This window comes from Phoca vitulina, unplaced genomic scaffold (assembly GCF_004348235.1).
Source record: "Phoca vitulina isolate PV1807 unplaced genomic scaffold, GSC_HSeal_1.0 scaffold16, whole genome shotgun sequence".
Classification (NCBI taxonomy): Eukaryota; Metazoa; Chordata; class Mammalia; order Carnivora; family Phocidae; genus Phoca; species Phoca vitulina.
In genome coordinates this window covers 21,225,941-21,243,154 of record NW_022589719.1, presented here as the reverse complement: position 1 = coordinate 21,243,154, position 17,214 = coordinate 21,225,941, and the positions used below count along the sequence as shown (strand labels likewise).

General features: G+C 39.1%; 1 protein-coding gene across 1 annotated transcript in view; it reads right to left on the bottom strand.

Moving 5' to 3' along the window:
• The window catches only part of HSD17B12 (hydroxysteroid 17-beta dehydrogenase 12), a 156,439-nt gene that overhangs the window by 29,743 nt on the left and 109,482 nt on the right, over positions 1–17,214 (bottom strand). Inside the window, exons 5-6 of the mRNA XM_032413947.1 lie at positions 11,597–11,661; positions 10,705–10,749 (exon numbers count right to left, since the gene is read on the bottom strand). Of these exons, the coding sequence (XP_032269838.1) occupies positions 10,705–10,749; positions 11,597–11,661 (110 nt within the window). The remainder of the gene's footprint in view (positions 1–10,704; positions 10,750–11,596; positions 11,662–17,214) is intronic.

Sequence of the window (17,214 nt, the reverse complement as noted above, 5' to 3'; positions counted from 1 at the left end):
GAGAAAAGTTAACTTGAAATCTGCATGCTTTTATAAACCTGATTAACATCTTCATCTATACTTAAATTCTCTTTTCTCCCAACCAGATTATAAGTCATCATAAATTTGGCTTCAAGCCTTCTTTGTTTGTGTATGTGTATACAAATAATTCTTAAAATTCTATGCATAAGCAAAAAAAAAAATTCTATGCATAAGCAGAGAGGCTTCACTATGTTCACATCAAATTAAATTCTCTTTGACATCAAGTTTTACATAGGATATTTTAACTAAGCTATTAGTAGTTTCATTTTACTTTGTAGGCATCGACTGCTATCTTGATATCTGGTTATTTATACCATATACCAAGCGTTTCTGTGAAATTTCACTATCTCTCTGAACTCCATTTCACAGCTCACAAGCTGTTTCTGGAGTTAACTCAATATGCTAATTTTAGGCCATCCGCAGGTGATAATTGCTATACCAGGAAATTTTTTGTTCCTCTTAAGATACTGTTAAAATAAGGCTACCATGACTTGTAAGTTCAGTGGTTAAGAATATTAGAAAAGTAGCAGTAAACATGATTTCTAGACTTGTTTTCTTCTGTGTTGCAGCTGTTTCCAAAAGTGTACAGCAAACACTTTAAATTTAATTCTTTCCTAAAAGTGATAAAAGTCGCTGCAGTAGTCTCAACAATGAGAGCTTCAAATCTTTACAGAAAAAACAAATATTTCCTACTTATATATATTTTTAGTGACACTTTCATCAATCCTCACCACAAAAAAGTTCCAGAAGCCTAAAACCAAAGGGAGAAAGGTCAATATAATATTATATTGCACCTATATATTGCATCACTTTGTATGCAAGCTGGCCATAGCGTATACAAATATACCAAAATAAATGAAAGTCTTTAGCAATGACAGCTCAATTTAGAATTCTTTCTGGGGATACCACATATTCAATTTCAAGAGTGAAGTATTTACTGGTATTTATTACCACAGCTGTATATATTCTGGCTGGGAAATAAATAAGAGGCTGATTTAGCTCATTAAAAAAAAAAAAAAATCAAATCAGTATTATTAGATCATTTAGCTGAGATACCGGACTTAAAAATGCATTGGCTGGCCTAAAAAAAAATCTCTGAAAATGTTATATTAAAATGTAACCATCTTAGTATTCTTAAATATTTCTCACATTTTTTTGGCAATTATTTGCACTGTTTTTGTAATTAGAAAAGCCCCTACAAAAAATGTTATTTCTGAAAGAAATTAACATGAATAATTTTTTTTTCTCTTTTACCTCTCTGATATCAGTAGTCAAGAGCTCATAGAAGGAATTTTATTTTATACCCAAAAGCCAATTTAGGTTTCCCTGCATTTTAGTTTATTATAAAAACTTGTACAAGCAAATTACATAAATTATGCAAATTGTTTTACATGCAAGTGATTTATTTTTATAAGCAAATTATTTTTGTATCATGTAACCTCTGGCATTTGTCAGTTTCTGTAAAGAATAGGACAAAGAAAACAGTACTGTATTATGCTCAAGAAGACAACCAAAAACCCAAATGGAAAGATTAAAATTCAAGGTCACTTAGTACAATAAGGAAACAAATATTGTCACCTACATCACCATTATATATAAATAGAATTTAAAGTGTAACAACTTAACCCTAGATTCTGGGCAAAGCCCCAAGAATCCAGGCTATTCATATAAATAATTAGGTCATCACAAATCACCACTTTGTCCACATCTGCCCTGCCTTCTAGCCCAGAGAAACCTGCGTGGAGTAAACAGGATCTGAATTCAAGCAACTGAAACATGAACTCATACAAATTAGAAGGAAATAGATACAAATGCCTTAAACAAGTTTTCAGTTGGAATCATTAACAATAATTTGAAAAATCATAGTCTGGTAGTGAAAAGAATTACATAAAATAACAATGATGTTACACCATGTCTGTTTGGGAGAAATTAGAGGGTGACTCATTGGAAGTCATGCTGGAATGGCACCGCACACATTTCCTTTAGAAACTGTGTAATTTGAGCTCTGTGGTACTGAGAATACAACCTCCTTAGAAATTCTTAGAATGTCACCTGTATGGCTAAAGGAGTACTTACTGCGTGGGGGGTAAAAAGCTTAATTAGGTAAAAATTTTCGAGTGCTTTGAGATTTCCAAGTATTATTTCATTTTCCTCTTTAATAACGTTTTAAGTATGTGGAAGTTAAGAGTGCTCCTTACCATTGCCTCCCCCCATTTTACTTAATCTGAAATTCAACCCCACACCATAAAAAAACAAAGTTTTTCCTCTTGTAATAAATTGCTTTGATATATATTAAAATAATTGAACTGAAGAAAAATAAAAGAACTTTCCAGAACAGAGAGGGCTGCATGCCAATGGATAATAATGAATCTAAAGCCATAATCTATAACTCTAAACAAAAATTAAAAAACACATATACCATCATACACCGCTTTCCAAGTTTAGCAATATTATGATATGCTAAGAGTTTCCATTACTTAAATTTTCCCCAAATAAGCTGACTTCTCAAAAAGTGACAGGTTTTAGGAGGAGAAAATAATTTCTAAAGTTCTCAAAGAGATTTTTACATTTTCACCCATATATAAGGCATTTCTCCTATAAACTAGCTTTGCTTTGAGCTGGGAAGAACCTTAGAACCAATCTACAACCACTCACTCGTTTTTCACAGATGAAAGCTATGCAAAGAGTGGTTGTCACGCTGTCTGGCAAACCCATCATTTTGTAGTTATGCCTGAGGCAGCCCTGTTACTATGAGACCCTAAGGGCTAAATGTACCCAATTATTTGGAAATTTTTAGGAGCATAAGGATAGCGGCTTTCAAAATGGATTAAAAGACTCTAGAGACTAACTTGGAACGTCTTCATCTAGAAAAGCCTCAGGTGGGGGTCAGGGTTGAAGGTCATACTCTCCCTTCCCACAATTTATTAACTTCCCAGTGTTGTTAACTTAAATTCTTGGGGCAGCAGGGAGGAATACATTCTTAGCATAATCCCTAAATTAAATACAATTAGAGGGATGAACAGAGAGTCTTCTCCTAGATTTCCAAATTATTAGAGGGCTCCCTCTACTGGTGCCGTATCACATGCCAAAGGCAAATGCCGGTAAGAAAAAGGAAACCAATGCTTCTCCTGGGCTTTTCATTCATCCAAACATTTATTATCTATGCCATGGACCAGGCATAGCATTACACACTTCTGGCTGAGCCACATACGATGAACACATAGTGGTAGGAGCAGGGAAAAAATAGCTCTTCGAAAGCATGCAAAGCACTCTAAGTGCTTTGATTTCAGATAATCATAGGGACGGAAGAGACTGATTTCGTTAAAACCATTCTAATCCTTCAACTCCATCAAGCAGTTACTCAGTTTGAGTACACTGAATACCTGGAGTTACCCGCACAGGGGAATGCACACTCAAATGCCTGACAGGACCGGGCAGGTGACCTGAAGGAGCACAGTGGGCCAGACCGCAGGGGCGAGTGGGGACTGCAGTGAGCTGGAGAGGGCAGGCCTCTTTATTCAGCAGACTCACCTGCTTGCTCCTCCGCCCTGCCCACTTACTGGCATGCAGCAGTTCAGGTCCGAGTTTCCTCATTTTCAGATCTTCCCCCGGAGAAGCTAGACGTTGGGTGTGGAATATCCCAATTCTGAAAACACTGCCTGAACCAACTGAAATATGTTGGTAGGGCACATGCAACCCAGACTATTGGTTTGCAACCTCTGGCCTAGAATCAGAAGGGGAACTCACCTTTGGCCCATTCCACTTCTGGCAGATCCAAAGATCACAAAGTTCTCACGATTTACTTGACTGTAAATATCAACGATGGATCTAAATTCAGCCTTTTAGGGCCACATACAATAAGTGGATTCCTTATTCCCAAAGAATGAGGATTTTCAGTTTTGTAATTCATTCATTTATTTATTCAAAAGCATTTGTTGGGGGCGCCTGGGTGGCTCAGTTGGTTAAGTGTCTGCCTTCGGCTCAGGTCGTGATCCCTGGTTCCTGGGATCCAGTCCCGCATCGGGCTCCCTGCTCAGCGGGGAGCCTGCTTCTCCGTCTCTGCCTCTCTCTCTCTCTCTCTGTGTTTCTCGTGAATAAATAAATAAAATATAAAAACAAAACGAAAACAAAAACCATCTGTTGTATACCTGCCGTAGGTGAGGCCCAGGGCTAGGGAACGGCAGAGAACAAAAAGAACGCGGGACCAGCACTCATGGGGCTTACAACCTGTAGAGAGGCACTACACTGAGAATGAACTGCTGAGTGAAGGAAAGACGTGCTGTGCGTGACGAAGCTCTGTGGCTGAGAGACCTGGCCGACTCTGGAAGGCTCCCCACTGGCCCCCAAGGACAGAACACTGTTAGTTGAGAACTGAAGGATGAGTAGCATGAGTCAAGTGGGTGACGGGGGAGCTTCCACGGAGAGTGAGCTGCCTGAGGGAACGTGAGGTTCGAGAGTGATGGGGCCGTGACCCGAATGCAGAGAAGTAGAGGGACGTAGACCTGAGGGGAGACTGGAGAGGTGGGCGGCAGCCACGTCAGGTAGGTCCTTCCCTATAGGTCACATCAAGGAGTCGGGACTTGAGGACAAGTCCTTGAAGGATCTCCCAGGAAAGTGATGTGACCTAGTGTGAAATAACACTTTGGTTGGGGGACGGAGACTGGACTGGAGGGAGACAAGGTGGTGTAAAAAGGCTGGTTAGGCTGTTCCAGCAGTTCCCTCTGAAAAATTTAGGGGCTTCAAATTTGGAAGGAATCACAGGGCATGAAAAGAAGTGAGCTGACTTGCAAAATACTAAGGAGGGAGAACTAACTGGCCTTGATTAGGAAGTATGTGTGTCTATGTGTCTGTGTATGATGTCATGCTTCCTCTCTCCACGCTAAATACCTCTGGTTCTTTCGGCCACTCCTCATAAGACGTGGTTTCAAGCCCCCACTTTGGCTGAACATCTAAAGAAGGAAAAACTAAATTCTGATCCCCATTTAAGACTCCTCCCCAACCCCAAATAAAACAAACAAAACCAGTGTACTGCACTATAAGTGGACGTTGTTAATAAATTTTACCTTGGGTCACACCCCCACCCACTTCTTTCCCTGCTCTAAGAGAGGTAATAAAGAAGGCTGGAATGTCCTCTCCATTTTGTCAGAATGGTAGCCTGCACATTTCCTGAGGGATTCAGGTATAGGCAGCCCACTACCAATCATCCACCTTCTTCACCGATACCAGTGGCAGCTTCAGGATCCAGTACCATCAGAGGGAATGGTTTTCCCACCCTTAGATAAGAACTACAGGGAGTTTAGGTGGTATTGCTTGGGTAGTGTTCATCTGAAAAGGAGTGAAGAGTCTATAGTATTTTGAGGTCCTAAAACTGTCATTAAAGGAATCTAAGAACCATCAGGCCTAGAGGAGGCAGTCAACTCCGAATTTGGCAGATGTTTAAATAAGTAATCTCAAATCCGAAACAAACAATGCAAGCAAGATCAGTTTTAGAACCTGTCTTTGAAGTGGTGTGGAGCTCGATGTCCTGCCTGTTTGAAACCAGACTTGTATTTACTTACCTGCCTCTGGAGTTGTGGGACTTCTCCCATTTCCCACTTTTTCTCCCATAGTAATCAATAGTCGTACAATAATTTCCTTTGCAAACTCTCAGTATTCTGAGATGGAAAGCCCTCCAGGCATAAAACCACAGCTATTTTAGAGGAGTCTGGGTCAATATCTGGAGGCTTAATTATCTCTAAACACCACCATTTCTGGTCTGAAGGTCACTGTTCTTGAGGAGAAATAAGACTTACTTTAGATTTTAGTCACAGAGCATCTGAAATCACAAGAAAAAAAGCCCTGGCTAGTAGGACCTCTCTTCCAGTTGATGGCTCATCCACCTGCCCTACTGGTCAACTGTATAGAACTTCCACACCACCCCTCTTCTCACGTTGGCACTTAACTGCTCAGCAGAGCACAAGAACGAGACGAAACTTACCCCTGAAGGATTTGAGAGCAAAACTGTAAGGCAAGCAACAAGGCTTCTAAATACCCCTGGGGTTACTTTGACTAACAGCTTTATGTCTGATTAAGAGAAAGCCTCATTAAGCAGGTCTCAGACAATGGCCTGGGAGAGCCGAGCTGGACTGTATGATGACACATCAAGGGTCTATAGTCAAAACTATTTCTTCCCCAATACTCTTCTGGACCACTCACCACCACTTCATCTGGTGATGACCTGTAATTTCTCTGGTCAGGATACTTCACTTTTATTATTCCTCTGTAGGAATGTAGAACTTATGTGACTTTTTATAACCATCTGACCTCCTAATACAGGAACACATGGACCAAGCCATAGTCCTGGACCTGAAGGATCCAGGTCATTCAATGCTCGTAAAGTGGCACAGGACCTCCAACAAGATGCTGGGGCCTTCCCTGGCAAACATCTCCAAATTAGGGGAACAAGCCCAAGGTCACAAGGGTGCACTGATTTCTCTGATCTTTCCTGGCATGCTTCTCGGCCAACCGGCCCCTATTGTGTGGTTTGGTGAGGAGATAAAACTTGGGCCAGCACTGATGATGAGAAGAGGCTGTTTTCTTTCTTGTATAAACCTTTTTCAATATGTGTGTTATGACATTAGGCAGCAGATACCCATGCCCTAGTTCTCCTGATGTCCAGTCACCATAAGATCTTCGAAGATTCTAGAGCCAGACCAATTTTCATCTTCTTTTAAGTTACCCCAGGGCTCCCAACAGAAGTTACATTTCTACAGAAAACAGAGCCCCAGCCCTGGCAACATAACACAGTCAACTGAAGCACAATTCATCAAAATACACCAGAGGACACATGGCAGCAGGACCGAAGGACACTAAACCTGGGAGCTTCATGCAGAAAACCTCATAAAGGGGAATACCCTTTTTTCAGTACAACGAAAATAAACACAGAGACCACGAAACACATACATCATGTCACTCTGCCACTACACCCACCTTTCTAAAATGTACATCAGATCACACCTTATTTCTGCTCTAAGGCTTCCCAGGGCTCTCCAGCCTCCTGAACCCAGCACCCAAGCTCTTACACACGGGTCTCCTCACTCACCTTTTTGGCGGCTGGTTGGTCATGCACTGCACAGCCCTTGCCTTCTCACCCCTGAACACTCACTGGCCAACTGTGCGACCGAGATGCCAACCCCACGGATCCTGTCTATAGCCCAACCAAGACCACCTGGCTGTCCTCCAGATGTTCTTAGTTCCACGATGAATCAAGCAAGAGTTTTGAACTGTTTTTCCACTAAAAGTGCACATACATCACAAAGGTACAGGAAAACTCATGTTTACACTAAAGATAAATTAAAGGATGATTATTCAGCTTGATGTAGAAGTGTTTTAAATAGCAAACTCCCTTAGTGCTTTGTAAATGGGACTTGATGTGCAAAAATCGGGCTTACATACAAAAATGTGAAGCCTATATATCCAGCTTCCCTGGTGGTGACACTTCCCACCAATACGGTTCACAGTATGAAATGATGGGACACGTTTAATAAGTCAGCATGTGTCCCCCCCACCTCATTGCGTGGGAACAAATACATACACCAACATGAAAAGAGAAAACGGAAGAGGAAGAATGAAGAAGTGGGAGAAGCATTTTGCGATCTGTCAAGATCTTAGGATTGGTGCCTCATTCTTATCTCCCTGTTGTTTTTGAGAACCCGAAGGGTACGTGCAGCGCTGTTGGATCTGTACCGCTTTATCTGCAACACCCCCTTGCACTACTCATCTTCAAGCAGGGACAGGCGGTGAGCACCACCAGCACACCCTGCTCTGTGCTCAGAGGCCTGGAGGATGCTGTGTGTAGCCGAGGAGCACAGCAAGCCGACTGGTTCTCACAGGTCAAGGTCAAGACCCTGGCCTTTTATCATTAGTATTCTGTAAACTGCCAGCCAAAAAACCATGCTTTGGGAGACAGAGGAGGCCAGGCTTTTACATTATAAAGGTATACAAACATGTAAGTACTGGGGCGCCCGGGTGGCTCAGTTGGTTAAGCGACTGCCTTCGGCTCAGGTCATGATCCTGGAGTCCTGAGATCGAGCCCCCCATCGGGCTCCCCGCTCAGCAGGGAGTCTGCTTCTCCCTCTGACCCTCCTCCCTCTCATGCTCTCTGTCTCTCATTTTCTCTCTCTCAAATAAATAAATAAAATCTTAAAAAAAAAATGTAAGTACTGACAAGCAGGACGTTACAGGAGAAAATACTAACATCTAGAGTAAAAACGTGACACAGCTTATCTGACAGAGGAGTTAAATTTATCAAAGGAGTTAAATTTATCAGAAGACTAAATTTGTAGCTAATATCAACACTTCTATAAAATCAAATTTAAACACTTAAACATAGTTTTTATCATTAACTCTTTAAAATATATTATGAAATACATGTACATTGTTTTAACACTCATTATTTTTAGGCATTTGGCCAGATGTACTAGAAAAGATTATCAAAACAATAGTACACATCAGCCATTTCAAGTCAAAACCACAAAACAAATTATAGACCAGAATGTTAATTTTGATCAAAAAACTTTGCTTGCTAAAAAAAAAAAAAAGAAAACCTCACGTTTTTACGAAAAATCTTTAATAGTAACATTCTTTAGGGCCCTTACTATGATTTGGGTCCTCTTCTAAGTGATTTGCACATATTACCTTGTTCAATTCCCAAAACAACTCTGTGAGGTAAAGAGATTAACACCCTCAATTTACAGATGAAAAACTGAAGCACAGAGGGCAAGTAATTTGTTCGAGGTCATACAACTAGTAAATTTGTAGACTTAATTAACTTGAAACCTCACACAGATTATTGAAGAATGTTAACATTTATGCAGGTGTGCCGAGGGAAATACCTTTAAAACTATACAAATATATTCATACCAACCATGTTCTAAAAGCAGCCATTTTGTGTGTGGGTCTTGCTCCAAACCTACTCAAAGATCCACCTGTTAGTAGTTTACCTCACTTAAACTAAATTTTATGGTAGTAAAAACCCTGGTTAAAAACAACAGTGCAAAAGATACTGTGATTATTTCTTTTATAAAATTATTTGTCATATTACAATATAATTCAGATGAGGTGCCTTTAAGTAGCAAGCTACCAAATGTTGCATGGTATGCATACAGCCACAATGAAGTTTTCGTTCTGGTAGCTGATTTGTGTGAACCAACATAGTGCTAAAACTGTACAAAACCACATAAAAACTGAATTAACTAAGCACCTGAAAAGCAACATATATATTACCCAGGGAGAGGCAGAGCCATACATGGAAAGTTGGACAAGGCATAAGATTTCAGGGTCCTTGCACTTGAAATCAAGCATGTAAGAGATATGATTTCTCAGGACATGAAGACATAAGGAGAATTTTTCTTTAAACAGTCACAATAGAGCACAATAGAGAAAAAGATCAAGACCATGCCATAAAGTGAAAATTGGTAATTAAGTTCTTATTTATATTTATCTGGTTAATTCTAATAGTTTTGAGGTAAATATTTTTTGATTTCCTTAAATAGAGCATTTAAGAGTTACTGAAAATGGATTTGGCTTTTCTGTCAGTACAATGGCTCCTTATCTGTGGTTTCACTTTCCAAGGTTTCAAGTTACCCACAGGCGACAGAGGTCAACCGCAGCGTGGAAGCGGATGATCCTCCTTGCAACCTATATCGTCAGAAGGTCAGTAGCAGCCTAACACCAGGTCACAGCGCCTGCGTCTGTCCCTTTGTTTCATCTCATCGCGTAGGCATTTTATCATCTCACAAGAAGGATGAGTACAGTACAATCAGATATTTTGAGAGAGACAGTCCACATTCACATAACTTTTATTACAGTGTATTGTTATGATTGTTCTATTTTATTATTATTGTTAATCTCTTACTGAGCCTAATTTATAAATTAAACTTTATCATAGGTATAGGAAAAAACATAGTATATATGGGGTTTAGTAGAATCTGTGGTTTCAGGCACCTACTGGAAGTCTCAGAACACATCCCCTGTGGATAAGGGGACTCCCGTATGTTCACATTTGAAGGATCCGACATTGCCTGAGGCAATATTTTCTGCTAGGCTAGAATCAAGGTAAGGTATCTTACTTTTAGTGACTGCTAACACATAAGGAGAAGTGGTGCTCAGATGCTCATATTTGCTACCTATTCCCTATTCTTCCTTTTAGCACATTATTAGCCATGGTGCCTTTTATCGGCACATACAAGTAACATGCCTACCAACTAGAAACCAGAATAATGTTTATGTGTGGCTAATAAACATCACTCTCTTTACTTGATAGCCCCATACTACCGCACAATGCTTTACCACAACATTTAATTCATCCACTTACATGGTCACAGGGGATACGAAATGGAAATAATTTACCAGTGAAGATCTGTGTGTAGATGAACACTTTGTAAAAACCAATCTTCGGCCTAAGTTAGTTTGTGCAGTCCCAGGGCCTACCACACTGCTTGCATATGCTCAGTTGTTAAAAACCAAAATTATACACTTGGTTGGTCTTCAGCTCTTTCTACTTCCCAAAGACATAAGGAAACAGACCCCCTTCACCTGGAATACATATTTACACGGAAATAGGAGCTGGCTGAAGTGAACAAACTGATCATGTGCTTTTAAACAGAATGAACCAAAAAAGGATGACTATAGGAAGCTGCTTACCTTACAAACAGAAAGAACATTAATATTTATCAGTTTCTTGATGGTCTGCAAAAGAAAATATTGATAATTTTATATACATATCATCATGGAAGTAACCATATTAGATATATATGCAAGGGATCTAGCGAACCACTGAACGTTTCCCCAGATAGAGTAGAGAACTGGAAAATGACAGGAGTCAGGGTAGAGAGGCAAATTTTATTTTACTCTCTGTGTTATAGTACTTTTCTACCAAAGGCAGCAATTCATGCTAATATGTAAAATTCAAGGTAGATGTATTAAGGAAAATCTGGAAGCGAAGGACACTAAATCTAAAATAAATATGCTATTTTCTTTCTGCTAAAATCGAAAGGAGAAATTATTGAATCTGAGATTCTCAACAGTTTTTTAAAATCCACATATTCCTTCAATGATATGCTTTTCTAATTTTTATTAAAGAATTATGCATGCCTCAAGAATATAGCTTTCATTTTGGTGGGTTTACTTGAATCAACCATATTGCTATATATTAACATATTTATGATCTCTAAACTGAGGTTTAGAATCCTGATACTAAAAGCAAAGCTATTTTGATATAATAAAAATAGAACTAAGAGTAATACAATGAGTTATTATTGAACCTGGCACTATACTAATGAGGTTACAAATATTTTCTCATTCAGTCCTTCTAACATTCCTATGAAGTTGCTTACTTTATGGACATGGGAATGGACACTAAGGATGGTTGGGATCATGCCCAGGGTAACTCAGGGAACAAGCGGAAGAGCCAGAGTGTGAACCTCAGGCAGCTGGATGGACTCCAGGGCTCACGGTGTGAACCATTATGCGACACGGCCTTGCCAATACTTGCATGCATTATTTTTGTTACTGTACCATACAAAAAAAGACTTACGTTGTCCAAGTCAGGAACGTCCAAAAAGTATTCAGGATACTCATATGAGATTCCCACATTGTTCACTGAAATAAGACGAGATCGTTAGTTGGCTGACATACTTTATTTCACAGATTTATTGAAACAATGAGATTAATAGTATCGAGACTAAAATGATACATACAAAGACATGAAATCCTGTTTATGGCTGGAATGATCTTTCCCATACCTTTCCACCAAAACCTATCAGTATATGTCTAGTTCAAATGTCTTCTCCTTCATTAAGCCCTTCCTGTACCTACCAGCCAACCCCTGACAAAGGGACTTTGTATTCGCTTCAATTTCCATAGCCCCTTGGAGTGTGTGTACATTCTGCCTCTGTAATAGTTACCTGTAGATATTGCTTCTCTCCTCTCTAGACTTACATTTTCATAATGTAGTAGAAAGAGCGAAGAGTACTACAGTGGAGGCGACTAGAAACTGGAGTTTTACTAGAAATGGAAAGCATGTGACTTGGAATAAGTCACATCTGAGATGCATCTCAGTTTCTTCATCTCTAACATGAGAGCTTGTTTAATCATTCAACAAATATTTGCCACACAGCTGTGTACAAGACATGCACCAGAACTAGAAACACCAGGAAGAAAAAGGCAGTTTCTGGCATCATGGAAAATACGATGGTGTAGGAAGAGAAAGGCACTGAAGAAAAAGATTTAAACAATTATTTCATTACAAAATACAGAGTGCCACGGAAGCCTATTCCTGGAGTCTGACCTCATCCAGGAAGTGAGGGAAGGCTTCCTCATGGAGGCAAAGAGAGTGGGCCAGACTAAATATCTCCAGTGGTTCATCCTTACCAGATCATAAACCCTGAAACATCATGTTTTAATCTTTCTGTATCTTCCCTCCTCAGTCACCTCACCTAAGGTTGGAACAATCGAGAAGCCAAGAAAAAATTTATATACAATTAATTATATGATTAATACTCAGATACCCTATGGTTCTCCCTAGTTCCGGAAAGACAAACCCAAAATAAGGAACATTTGCAGGAACCAAGAAAATACATAAAATACGTTGGAATTTATTTTAATGGATCATCTCCTCTTTCTACATTTACTCACCATAACAATCCTATTAGGTAGTTCCTATTATAATCTCCCTTCTACATAGCAGGAAACCAAAGTTCACAGCAGTTAAATAACTTGTCAAAGGTCATAGAACAAAGTAAGGCTGGGACTTCCACTCTGGAAATATGACTTCAGAGGCTAGGCTCTTTACCACTACATTAAAGCTACCATATGCCTTCACCCAGTGCTCAGTTCAGGAAAACAAAAAAAATCAGTAATAATTGGATAATAAACAGAAATCTGGTAGCAACGTTTAATAAAACTGAAGTATTAGAAAGGTTTCAGTAGCAAAAAGATAATGAAATTATGATCAGTCTGCAAAACTTAGAAGGAGCTGTGCCCAATAAACCTGACAACAGTAACACTAACTTTTTCAATAGATTAAGAAAATTCGTAGTTTGAAATAACTCAATAAGCATTCTATATTTAGCAGTAAGCCAGTCACTTCAGGCTGAGTCTCAAGATTTTACTTGCACAACTTGGTCACGATGGACTGAACAACATCACTGAAACTTATCTAAAAATCTGAAAACAAAGGACAGTGGCAAAGCAAACTATACTTAATTACAATTCATGCTCCATTTGAACAGGAATTATATCTAAACATAATTGATAACTGCAGGTCCAAATCCATTATTAATTTATTTAACAGGTTCTCTACCCAACAGAAGTTCAAGGTATGGATTCTATAAGAGACCTTTTAACAGTTAAGGCTAAATTAGTTAAATGTGAGGCATTATGTTGCCTTGACTTTGCTTTACCCATCAATAGAATTATAAAGGATGAATAACTCACAGTGTGACTAAGAGAAACAACTAAAGTATCCATTTAAATGCTACAAATAAACAAAGTATTTGTTACAAAGTCAGTTTAAAATAAAAGAATACTCAAGGAAAGGTTTTGCCAAATTGTAGTATTCTTCAGGATTGAAGAAAAATTCCATCATCTATAGCCAACCCCATCTGCCTTCCCTCTCCTGGATCTAGAAAATTTTCTGTTTTCAGATTTCTTTCTAGCCAATGGAAATATTGATGCTCTATTTCGAATGAAGAAAACTGAATTGTATAACTATAAATCTTTTAAAATCCAATTTTTTTTAAAAAAAATCTGGGACCCCTATAAGCAGCACATTTGACTTTGTAATCTTAACATGCACTGCAAGTACAAAGTTGGGCTAAGGAAGCCCACAAAAAAACAAAGCAAGCAGGGAAATGTCACTCTGATTAAGGCTGCACCAACAATAGACAATCTTCAGATCTGTTTCTAATTGAGCAAAGGAGAGCTATCAAAACTACCTACTTGTACAATTAAAATGTGAATAGCTATTTAACATAGTTCTAAAGGAAAACATGTTCAACACTGAGAACTTTAGCCCAAGTAACTCAATAGAATCACGTATAAGGGCTATGTTATTATAGCCAAAACTACACACAGAAAAAAAAAACATTAAAGCTGGAATAGATCTTTCAGAGCATTAAGCCCTTTTATGAGGAGGAAGTGCATGCCAAGGTCACATAGGCAATTTGTCCTATGCTAGGGCTTAGGAATCTTAAATCCCTTCCTGTTTTGTTAATTGTACTTTTTGCTTGTGAAATAAACACTACCCAGAATCTCTCCACCACTGGTCGGTCATCACTTCAGAGTGCAGAGAAAAACAACTGTTGCTCTCAAATAGCTATTTCCATAAACTGCACACTAGTGCAAATCTTTTGAAAAAGGCAATCCCATTGCAATTTTATTTTGAGACATGAGGTGGCAGCAGTAACCAAAGGCAGGCGGAAAGCTTTCAGGAATTGAAAAAGGAAGAAAACAGGCTTTGGGTAGGAGTGAAGGATGGAAATATTTCCATTAAAATGTAATCTCATTAAGAATGGGTGTGTGCAATGCCATCTTTATATATTACAGGATTCATTATAGAATTCACCAAACCAAATAATGTCACAAGTTGTTCCAACATTATTCAGATCGTTGGAAATCCCTTCTAAATGGTAGCCATTTAAATTGGCATTAAATATCTGTTTAGTAGTGAGGGTTTTTTGTTGTTTTTTTTTTAATTCTTCAAGTAAGACACCAGAGACAGATTTAAAATTTTTTATTCAGTGAGCCACAAAAACCTTTTACTCATGTGAAAGACACCGAGTCTTTCCGAAAACAAAGGATGTCCGTGTAATCTCAGAATTCCAACCAGGACTCCAACAATCACCACAGGATCATGAACAGATATAAAATCTTTTCCATCAGTTTCTCATTGGAGTTCTAAGATAAGAAGAGTTCGACAGAAGAGATGAAGCAAACAGAGAGCAGAGGTCACTGACAGACCAAGAACAAGGACAAGGTAAGTGGAAAAAGAAGGAGGTGGTGGGCAAAGGAACAATCCTCACAGAGCCGACCCTTGCTGGGAAGAACTGTCAAGTGCACTGAGCTCAGGAGCACCCCCCACGCGGAACTTTTGAAAACACGGATACTGATAAAGTATTGCATTCTAAAGACTCAAAGTCCAGAGTAATTCTGAAATGTCACATAAATATTCTGTATCATACTATTGCTAAAAATCATTTCCACATCTCCTACTTAAAAAGAACATACAGGGGCGCCTGGGTGGCTCAGTCGTTAAGCGTCTGCCTTCAGCTCAGGTCCTGATCCCAGGGTCCTGGGATCGAGCCCCGCGTCGGGCTCCCTGCTCCGCTGGAAGCCTGCTTCTCCCTCTCCCACTCCCCCTGCTTGTGTTCCCTCTCTCGCTGTGTCTCTCTCTGTCAAATAAATAAAATCTTTAAAAAAAAAAAAAAAAAAAGAACATACACAAGATTTCTGTTTCTTCTAGATTCTCTTGCTGCTCTTTCTGACTTTACTGGACTTAGAACCCTTTACCAAAACTAGCTGCTTTTGAGATAATGATGTCATTAGAAAATCAGATATTTGGTGTCTGGGTTGGGCATGAGGGAGGGGCAAACAATAAATTACTAGAAAATAAAAATCCATTTGAACAAACACAATAAAAACCGATACAGGCAACAACCACACACAGAACACCTTCAACCTGCTTTTTCCAGATTAATCAGAGGCTTAAGAAATTAAGGTACATCACCTAATGGTTGGGCTTCCCAATATATGTCAAGTAATGCAAAGTATTCCCGATTTCCCACTCATCAAAGTACAAATGTTAAGGTAATTTCAGTCACATTTACAGTGATATACACTAACCCAGTTCAAGCCCTCAAATTAAAGACTAGAGAAATGGAAAACCTATTACAGTTCATTAGTAAATGGATTAGGAACAAAATGCTACCACTTCATTATATTTCAAAACAAACTGAATTTTTTAAATGTAGACTTCAGGAATAGTGTATATGCCAAAAGTAGGGGGAAACCTCTCCTGTCTTAAGCTTTTGAACTAATAGGGTCTGGATCTCAGAGTCCATCAGACACGGGTTTCGGTCCTGGCTCTCCTAGGACCAGCTCCTATAAGAGGCAAGTGATTTCACCGCAATGAGCCTCAGTTTTCTCAATGTCCTTATATATAAAATAGGGCTAATAATTTAAGAAAATGAGATGCTATATATCAAATCTTTAACCCAAGGCCCAGAACATATCAGTACGTTAATAAGTGGAGGAAGAAGAGTTGTTATTTTTGTTTGGTCACTTCTTCAACAGGTGGTTATTGACCCGCTCTGTAGCCAACACTGTTCTAGGTGCTGGGATGCAGCAGGACAGGCAAGGTCCCCACTTTCATCAGAGGTGAGTAGCGGCACAGTGCAGAGACAGAAAGACTGCTCTGGGCCTCAGTTAGCCAGAGTAACTGCTTGTACTGATTAAGGGTAGACCAGTTGTTCCTCTCTCCTCTCTTTCAAGTAGATCCAGCCTGACAGTCTACACAGAGTTTGCAAAGTGAGGCAAAGAAAATTCCTTCTTTGCCTTACTTAACATATTGCTGTAGCTAGCACATGTTCATATTCTGACAGATGATATTTGGAACACCATGTAAAACATTTTGCAAACTTTACAGTTTTCATACACTTGTGAGTAGCAATTTCTAAATAAAAGAGAGTTTACAAGGCTTTACATTTGCAGCGCCTTTAATCAGAAATTGAAAAGTTAAGACTGAGTCAGAAGCAACACAACAGAACATTTCATTTCCACTGTTTAATTATAAATTGCTATGTGATCCTCATTACAAAATTAGGTAAGATCTGCCATCCATAAATGTGGAAGAAAGGAGGAAAGAAGGATGATACGAGGTTGGTAGTTAAGTCTTAGCGAATGGGAGGAACATTCGTCAATTTCTTGAACTACTGTTCTATTTACATTTCTGAGATCACAGCTAATTACCCAGTTTTAAGTTAAAGGTTCTGCTTTAATTAATACCATTAGTGGTTTTCGAGTGAAAGGAGATACATTTGAATTCTAAGTCTTATTCTCACTTTAGAAATCCAATTTCAATCAACACATCTAATGGACTAGAAGGCACTATGCTTAGTCTGACAATGGTCCTTATGAGTCTCCTAGTCGTAAAAA